Here is a 9,281-nt window from a genome sequence, read left to right on the forward strand (position 1 = left end):
CCCTCAGGGCGAATCCATTGACAGCAATATTTAATTTCTATATATTAAGCTTTTTTCCTTCATGATGTGCTTTACCAAACAAAGTGCATCGAAGTTAACGTTTAGACACATATATAGCATTTCGTACCAACTAATCGCGAAATTATAACGTTTGTAATAAATGTCCACCCCCGCTTGATTAAATGGTAGCGCCTGAAGAGTGTCATCCACGCATGCGCAGTTCGCAACAGAAGGCAAGGCACACGAAATGGCGTCTGCTGCAGGTAAGGGTAATGTGAAACCTTTTGTACTCTCTTATAGAATGTTAGATATTTTAGAAAATATCATTGTGGATATATCATTTTGTCTCGGGTTGTAGTTATCGTAAATTATGTTACGTGTTCCATAAAACGCGTTGAGACCATAAAATATTCATTTTATCATGTTCGCCGGTGTGGTTCAAGCCGGTTCGGTCCGTCTGCGTTAGAAATGGGGGAGGGGATGGAAAACTGCGGAATTTTACATTTTCCTTTGCTTTGACACATCCAAATAATTTATTTAGTTAATACCACACAAATGTACTTTAAAATACGCAGCTTATTTCAGTTTTAGCACCAATTTACACGTGCCGGTCTGTTGCTTGGCAACGCTTGAGCTAAGAAGCGGGCTAAATGTTATTAGCACGCAAGCTCGTATGTCTGTGGTTAGTGGTGTTCAGATGTGTCGTATTTAAATAATCCTCTTATACTCTTAATCCTGTAAATAATAATCACATAATACGTTTTTCAACATTTGTTATTAAAATGTGAATGAAGAGAATCATTCATTTCACTCCCCTTTTCTCGTGTTCATTTGTATGTGGTGCTTGCTCGCTCATCGAAACCCAACCCCCTCTCCCCCTTTCTCTCAAATCGAGAATGTACATGTTTTTTAAATACTCATTTGACTGATTTTCTTACATTATTAGTGTTTTGAATGAACCAACATGAGCAGTGTATATGACTGCCTGTCTTTTAATCTGTGACCCATTTCCACAGCCTTGCTTTTGTTCCAAAGCTTTGCTCTTGCTTTGATAGATTTGATATTTTAAATGAATCTTAATGTTGTTTTCTCACAGATTACAACAGTTACGGACAGGCTGGAGGCCAACAGGGGTATGTATTACATATAGGGTTCCCACAGTAAAAAAAAAATGGAAAAAGTGTATTGTCTACTATACATTTTTCTAGTTATACTGTGATTGCAGTCTCTACAAAGTTTGTTTTATCCTAAACGGATAGTTCACCCAATAAATGAAAATTGTTACTATTTACTCACCCTGAAGTTGTTCCAAACCTGTATGTATTTCTTTCTTCTGCTGAACACACAATATGATATCTTTAAGAATATGGGTAAGCAAACAGTTGATAGGCTCAATTGACTTCCATAGTAACTTTTTTTTCTTCCATCAGTGGGGCCCCATCAAATGTTTGGTAACCCATATTCTTCAAAATATCATTATGTTCAGCAGAAGAAATTCATATAGATTTGAAATAGCAGTGAGTAAACTATGGAAATGTATAATCATGGAAATGTTTGTTAAATACACACATTCTTGCATAATAATAGTTGTTTGTCGTTTGTCATTTATCAGTGATAAAATGAGGAAATAATTAATCTTCTGTTATCAGGTATGGCTCCTATGCAGCCCAGCCCTCACAACAGGGTTATGCACAGGGCACTCAGGTAAACCGTCACCTTAAATTCTTTTCTGCATTCTTTTTGTTTGGATAAGTGACTTAATGTATATGCTTTTTTTTTTTTTTTTTTTGTGTGTGTGTAGCAGTCCTATGGTCAACAGCAAGGCTATGGTTCATACAGCCAACCGGCTGACTCGACCTACTCTCAGACCAGTGGCTCCTCAAGCAGTTATGGCCAGCAGCCATATGGATCATCCTATGGACAGCAACCACCAGCCAGCGGTATGTTATTTTTGACTTTGGTCCATTTTTGTGTTTATTCGAACAGCACTGAATTTCTCCAAAATCTGCAAGTGATTTGCATCTATTCAATGACTTGTTGATTTTTACCTTTTGTAGCTGGTTATAATGCTACTACAGCTGCACCGCAGGGCTACAGTCAGCCTGTGCAGGGTTATGGAGGCAGCAGCTACGATTCCTCCACTGCTGCCGCTGCTGCTGCCACAACCACCAGCAATAACCAGACCTCTTATGCTGGGCAGACCAGCTACGGTGCCCAGTCTGCATATCCTGGATATGGGCAACAGCCTGCATCTGCTGCACCACCCAGGTATTACGCTTATTCTATTTTTCATAGTTTGTTCAAAGTTTAATGAATTTGTGATGGTCACTGATTGTAAATTGTATTTATTTTTCCCTTCAGCAGTTACAGTTCTGGCAGCCAGCAGGCCTCTGGATATGAGCAGAGCTCGTATTCCCAGCAGCCTCAGCAAAGTTCCTATTCTCAGCAGCAGCAGGGAGGATACCAGGGCCAACAAGGAGGCTACGGACAGCAGAGCTCCTACAGCCAGCAGGGGGGATATCAACAAACTCCTCCCCAGCAGCAACAAGCTCCCCCTTCCAGCTACACTGCACCTTCTGGGTCATATGGACAGCCCCCTGCTAGTCAGTACGGACAGCAGGGCAGTACTGGAGGAGGCTATGGCCAGTCAGACTACAAACCACCCAACCAGTATGGTAAGTCTGCTGGTAGTGGCTTGGTAGAGACTGTTAATCAAGTGTAAAAACTTAATTGACAGTTTTACTTCACAGGCAATTACAGACAAGACCATCAGAACGGCATGGGCGGAGGTGGCTACTCGGGCCCTGAATCCGGAGGATATGGGGGCCCTGGAGAGGGCCGAGGCATGGGAGGGGGGGAGAGCCGCGGGCGTGGCCGGGGTGGGTTTGACCGGGGGATGATGCGAGGAGGTGGTGGCATGCGAGGGGGCCGTGGAGGCATGGGGTAAGTGTGCGTTTGTGCAGTCTCACCTCACCACTTCTTTTTCCCTCAGACAGGAGCTAAAAGAGGCCATACAGAGCTGAGAGCTGTGCTATAATCATAAATTGGCAGAAATGTAACTTTGTTTTTTGCAGCCAAAGCTTAGGTTATATGCTGTAATTTGTCTTGTAACAATTCAGACTATTTTTGAAATCTTGTATTAAAACTTTTTTTTTTTTTTTTTTTTTTTTTTTTGTTAGTCACACAGTTATTCTGACAAGATGCCAAACTGATTTAAGTGCTGCTGCTCTCAGCTCTGCCTCATTATGGTTGGGTTGTAACGGTATGAGATTTTCACGGTATGATAACCATCTAAGAAAATATTAAGGTTTCACGGTATATGGTATATTAAACAATCAATTATTATAACTATCACCAGTTGCAGTGACCCTTAAATGAATGAAAACAGAGAGGGGTTTTTTTTGGTTGAACAAATACTTTATTATAACAAATTTGAAACAATTTGTTTTGTTTATTCAAATTTCAATAATCAAAAGCATGTCTAATTAAAATTGATTAGATTAACAACTTATTAATACTTAATACTATAATTATATAATTAATATTAATACTATAAGTAGGCTATAATAGAGACCTATAAAATGTATGTTATTCAGAAATTCTGGTCTGTTTTAATTTTTCTGGATTCTGTTTATTTTAATACAAATGGATGATCCAAAGTGTTGGTAATCAAATGAATGCATAAAACTTTAACAATTTAATTAGTTTTAAATATTAATAATCATTATTATTGCTGCAGTTGTAATTTTGATAAGTACATTCTATTATACAATAGTAATATATTTATGTAATAATTTCTTTAACTTTTTTGATGGGTTGTAGTGAAGACTTTTGAAGTTCAGAGCGTATTTGACTGGTTTTTCTCAAAATGACGAAATGCTCATTAAGTTTTCTCAGAGCAGTTCTGGAGATGTCCATGTGTTCATGTCCTCATATTGTGAGATGGCAGATCAAAACACCATGAGCATCATGCATGCTTGAGTGTGTGGTGATGAAATGGCATTGCTCATTCACAGAGGCACACAGAACAAGCAAACTATGTATTTATAAAGAAGTTGTGCTTTATTATTCACAGACATTAGACTTTATTACGATTTTTAATTTATTTTACAGCTCTACTTCAGATTTATCCATCCATCCATCAAATTGAGCATTTAACATGACATCTGTGTTATACTGTAAATTCCATTTTCACGACCGGATTCCGAGATTCACTTTGCATTACAGAAATCATACGGCCTTAAGTTATAAATGAGACACACCTGCACAGAGGGATGGTGTTCTCGAATATAGGCAAACATGTTCGATTAATTTCCTCCCCTTCCCATAAATCAATTTTTTGATGGGGGATAGAGACAAAGGCTATTATCTCTAATCTCTAACATTTTCTCTGCTATACATGTGGGTGGAGCAAGTTGAGTCTAAGCAGTCAAGTGGAAAGAGGTTGTGTATGCTCTGGTGAGATTCTTCATCTGGTTTATTTTTCCTCCAATACTGAAGATAAGGAAATGTGTCATGATATGGTAATCATATGTCATACTGTGATATATTGTCATACCAGTATACCGTTACAACCCTACATTATGGCCTAAGGTAAGATGATAGAGAATGTGCTTTAGGAAAAATATAATAATTTAAGTCTCATTTATACAGTTTATAATAAATACAGTTGTGGGATCTTAATTTACAAGAAGGGCTTAATATGCTAGAAAAGGGAACATGATAATTAAACATTGAGAGAATACAATTCAAAAGATGTGCTCCAAGTGGTTGTAATAAGATTGTCAATGAATAGTATGATCCTTTAGGATAAATTCAAAAGGTGCATTAGTCACTCTAAATGGTGTTCTGTAGATCTACCTGCAAATCACAAGCTTGCAGGTACACAATTAGTTTCAGGCTAATTACTCATTTAGTTTTTAGTCTTGCACTCAACGGTAAGTGAAATTTAGGGTTATTTTTGGAAGACAAAGGTGTTAAAATGGGTGATATTTATTAGCATCCAAGATAAATATCAGTTTACTCTCTGCAGAATTTGAAAATGATTTTAATAGGTCTGGTTTTCATAAAATTAAGTGTTTTTATAATTAAGAATATTGGTTCCCAAAGACTTCTTATAATGCTGCCAAAAGCAAGGAGCTAACGCAAAACAAATATGAAAGTGAATGCAGTGATGCTTTAAACACAACTTACTACAGAATGTAGTTATCCCTTCGTTATTTTAAACATGTAGGCGTTTTTTTTTTTGTTTTGTTTTTTTTTTTTTTATAAATATTTGATTTATTTGTAGCTTTATTTAACAGTGAGGTTGTACAATACTACTTTTAAAGTAAGCTGTATTTATGAAGGTACATTCAAATCCATGAAAATACACTGCATTCATTTTCCCTATTAAAGGGTATGTTTTCTTTATCTGTCACACATTTGGATTGCAATTGTCTTGTGCATTATGAAACTTTTTCTTTAACATGCTTTGTCGCATTTATACGCTACAGGTAACAAAGTGAGAGCCATGTAAACACATCAATACTTTTACAGTACCACTCAGTTCTGAGTCTGGGCCGGCAGCCTTTTGAAATGGGGACTTAAAGTTGGTGGTGTCAAGAGGTGTTCCAAAAGTGTTTTTCCTACAGGAATGAGAAAATCATGTTTTGCAACCAAAGAAAAATTGTAATAATTATCTGAACATACAAGTTTACTTTTTTTTTCTTTTTTTTACAAAACTATTTTTTTGTGTTGTGTAATTATAAGAAACATTTATGTAAAGAGAAAAATGGTGTTAATGGTTTATCTGCTTTTTCTTTTTTATTTGACTAAAATGCATGTACCAGCTTTATGTAAGCAGATTGTTTCAGATGCAGCTACAAACAGGCTACTCCTGCCTTTTTGAGTTTTTAGCTCCTTAGTGAGGATCAATTGCCATATAATATTTTCAAGAGTTCATTTGTATAGTTTTAAATATTACATGATTGCATTCGTTTTCACCTAAAGTTGGTAGCAAGGCTGCATCTGAAACAATTACATCCCAATTTCAGTGTGTAAATTTCTGGGTTTTTCCACTTGCAGTAGTAATAAAGATCAACCCTTACTTCTGCTTCATACAACCCCAATACTGTTCAGCCACTAATGTCATTAATTTGTAAATCGAGCAAGTCAGGGCAAGGGCAGAGACATTGTAATGCTACAGCACCCCAACTGAGTGTTACTCTCAGAAATACTGTGTTTTTATAAGGGGGGCTTAGGAGTTTTTTTTTTCAAGGGTTACGAGTCAGTTAGAACTGTGCAAATACCCCCATTACCCCTTTTGTGGTATCGAAGTGGCTGTTTTAAGGGATATCGCCTTCATATCTTCGCTTATTCCCCCCAGCATCGCTGGAGACAGAGGTGGCTTCATTAAGCCTGGTGGTAAGTTTAATGAGAATCACAAGACCATACACTAAAATTCTCCACCTTTTTATGGGTGTTTTTCAGAAGGGAAATGATTAATGCCTTGCAAAACTATACTGCCGGCTAAAATTAAGAGTTCAGATTTTTCCATTGGTCATATATGAATGGTTCAATCCTATTTTTATTGGTTAAAAATCCTGAGTGTGGACTCCAATGAAAGGTTATTTTTGCTCTCATATTTAGGAGTTAATGGTAAATGGCCGACCCAGCCATGTAGAGTATTACCGTTTCAGTGTTTACTACTTTTTCAATTTTATATCATATCAGGTATGGAGTCCAATTTGGGTCCTTGGTTTTTCAAGGGTTTTGCAAATATATATTTTTCTATTTAAGGCACACTGGAGTAAAAAACTAGGTAGCTTTTGAATAGTTTCCTCTTAATACTTTTTGACAATAATCAAACCATTCTTGGGTCAACAGCACCATGGTATTTTGTCTTTTTATGTCTTTGAATGGTCAGAGCAAGTGTGCCGGGGCAGTCTTGACCAGGAAATGGTAGCTTAATGTTGTCAGGTGCTTGAGGAGCTCAGCTTGTAAACTAACTTGTTTCTCACTTTCTTTTTCTCCTGGTGTCCTGCTTAATGAAAATCCGGAACAGATGGTGACATGGGTAGGTTTGGATTTGGGGATTTGTCCTTTTCTGTCCATTTTTATCTCATTTCTTCTGCTTTTAACACCCTGTGTGTTCTCTGCAGGACGGCCAGAGGAGCAAGATGACTCTGAAAACAGCACTATCTATATCACTGGGCTGACTGAGAATGCTACTTTGGAAGAAATGGCTGACTTTTTCAAGCACAGTGGAATCATTAGGGTACTTCAGTGTATTTTTTTTTTTTTTTTTCCTCTTCTTCTTCGATACGATGAAATGACTTGAAAGATGGATGGCTTCCCCCCCTCCCCACTTTTTTTTCATGTTACAATTGGTCTATTACTGAAACCATATAATGGTTTGGGTTACATCATGCATATTATTGGATTTCTTGAAGCTTATGATTGAATATTTCATTTTTCTTTCTAAGATAAACAAACGGACGGGCCTGCCTGCTGTCAACATATACACAGATAAAGACACTGGGAAACCTAAAGGTGATGCCACCTTATCCTACGAGGAGCCTCCATCTGCTAAAGCAGCTGTTGAGTGGTTTGATGGTATGTTCGTCTTTACTAAAATCAGTCCTGAATGTCTTTTCATTCAGTCTTTAGATAACTGAAATGATTGTTTTTCTTCATTAGGAAAAGATTTTCAGGGGAAGAAGCTAAAAGTGTCCATGGCCCGACGCAAGCCCATGATGGGAATGATGCGTGGAGGCATGCCAATGAGAGGAGACCGAGGTGGCATGATGGGACGAGGAGGTGCGTTGTTTCATTGCTATTTTAGAAGCAACAGAAAACTGCATTTCTAAGCATTTTAAGTTGAAATTGGCTTTTTTCCTGCAGGAATGATGGGTCGTGGTGGTATGGGCAGAGGTGGGGATCGAGGAGGGTTCATGCCACGTGGAGGTCCCAGAGGAATGGGCCGTGGAGGACCTACTGGAGGAAACATGCAGCAGAGGGCAGGAGACTGGCAGTGTCCAAATGCGTACGTATTTCAGTAGTGGTGCAGTGATACTCAACGATTCATGTATTCCATTCAGCCTCTGATTTTGAGCGTTTGATTTTCTAGGGGATGTGGAAACCAAAACTTTGCCTGGAGAATGGAGTGTAACCAGTGCAAGGCACCCAAACCTGAAGGCTTTGGCCCTCCACCCTTCCCTCCTCCAGGTTACTGTCTTTTTATATTCACATCTCATATAGCTTTCAGGACTGCAATAAGTGGTGCTTCAGATGTTTGCGTTGTTAATGTTCACATGCTGTCTTCTGGGATTCAGGTGGTGACCGTGGTCGTGGTGGACCAGGTGGGATGCGTGGCGGCCGTGGTATGGAACGTGGAGGGCCAGGGGGACCCGGCGGCTTTCGTGGGGGCAGAGGTATGGACCGTGGAGGCTTCAGAGGAGGGCGTGGCATGGACAGAGGCGGTTTTGGAGGAAGAGGTCGCGGTGGCCCTCCTATGGATGACATGGGAAGAAGGGGGCGAGGAATGGGACCACCTGGCAAAATGGATATGAAGTGAGTATGAAGAAACTGATATGAAGCGAGTATGAAGGTCTTGTAGCCACAAAACAGAACAGTAATGTGGTGGGGTTTTTTTTTTCCTTTTACAGGGGAGACCATCGCCAGGACCGGAGAGAGAGACCATATTGAGAGACTATACCTCGCTGGTCAACATCTTCAACCTTGTTCGTTTTCAAATGATTTTAAAGTTGCAATTCCATATTTATCAATGGTTAGTATGGAACTCGTTACTGCTTTGCCGTTAGTCCTCAGTGAATGTTTTATTTTTTTAAAACTTTTTGTGTTTTGTGCTTGCTTTTCTGGTCAAGAACTGTCATTGAAACCAGATGCACATGTAAATGCAGGGTGTTCAGTGTGCCATTTGGATGTCAGAAATGTATTTGTGGAACTTTGTGAGGTTACTTTTTTTTTTAATTCCCAATACCACACATTTGCTTTACTGTTTTCATGTGTGGAAATGTTGAATAAAAAAACATAAACCTTTTTTTTTTTTTTTTTTTTTTTTTTTTTTAAATGCATGGCTGAAAAAACCTATGCCATGTACTTGTGCTCTGCATTTATTGTCATTACATTACCTGAACAGTGTGGCATCTTCTGTGTAACTGAATAATGTAAATAACTGATGCTTTTCAGCCCCCTATGTAATTTCAAGCAGTGTTAGAGTTCACCTCAAAAAAAAATAAAATTCTGGAAAATAAGTACTTGCCTTTGTTCTTGAACTG

General features: G+C 38.5%; 1 protein-coding gene across 4 annotated transcripts; it reads left to right on the plus strand.

The window, feature by feature from the left end:
* Window positions 1-189: 189 nt before the first annotated feature.
* Window positions 190-9,257, plus strand: ewsr1a (EWS RNA-binding protein 1a). 4 transcript variants are annotated; one of them, XM_051908034.1, is made up of 16 exons: window positions 190-263; window positions 1,097-1,133; window positions 1,650-1,704; window positions 1,802-1,940; window positions 2,058-2,268; window positions 2,362-2,675; window positions 2,751-2,943; window positions 6,368-6,405; window positions 7,046-7,057; window positions 7,143-7,258; window positions 7,467-7,596; window positions 7,681-7,800; window positions 7,885-8,026; window positions 8,111-8,208; window positions 8,316-8,553; window positions 8,649-9,257. In XM_051908034.1, the coding sequence occupies exons 1-16, from the start codon at window positions 248-250 to the stop codon at window positions 8,686-8,688; spliced, it is 1,899 nt and encodes a 632-aa protein (XP_051763994.1). In that variant the 5' UTR covers window positions 190-247; the 3' UTR covers window positions 8,689-9,257. The 4 variants fall into 4 exon arrangements, with proteins under 4 accessions (XP_051763994.1, XP_051763995.1, XP_051763993.1 ...); XM_051908035.1 differs by having other exon boundaries at window positions 2,365-2,675; XM_051908033.1 differs by having other exon boundaries at window positions 207-269; window positions 2,365-2,675.
* Window positions 9,258-9,281: the final 24 nt, after the last annotated feature.

This window comes from Ctenopharyngodon idella, chromosome 10, assembly GCF_019924925.1.
Source record: "Ctenopharyngodon idella isolate HZGC_01 chromosome 10, HZGC01, whole genome shotgun sequence".
Taxonomy (NCBI): Eukaryota; Metazoa; Chordata; class Actinopteri; order Cypriniformes; family Xenocyprididae; genus Ctenopharyngodon; species Ctenopharyngodon idella.

What these genes read in the sequence shown, in the direction of transcription:
- ewsr1a (XM_051908032.1), top strand. Translation starts at nt 248, where the DNA reads ATGGCGTCTGCTGCAGGTAAGG. An exon ending in AGCTGTTGAGTGGTTTGATG is followed by an intron (nt 7,597 to 7,680) that starts GTATGTTCGTCT and finishes TTTCTTCATTAG; the next exon opens with GAAAAGATTTTCAGGGGAAG. An exon ending in TCCACCCTTCCCTCCTCCAG is followed by an intron (nt 8,209 to 8,315) that starts GTTACTGTCTTT and finishes TCTGGGATTCAG; the next exon opens with GTGGTGACCGTGGTCGTGGT.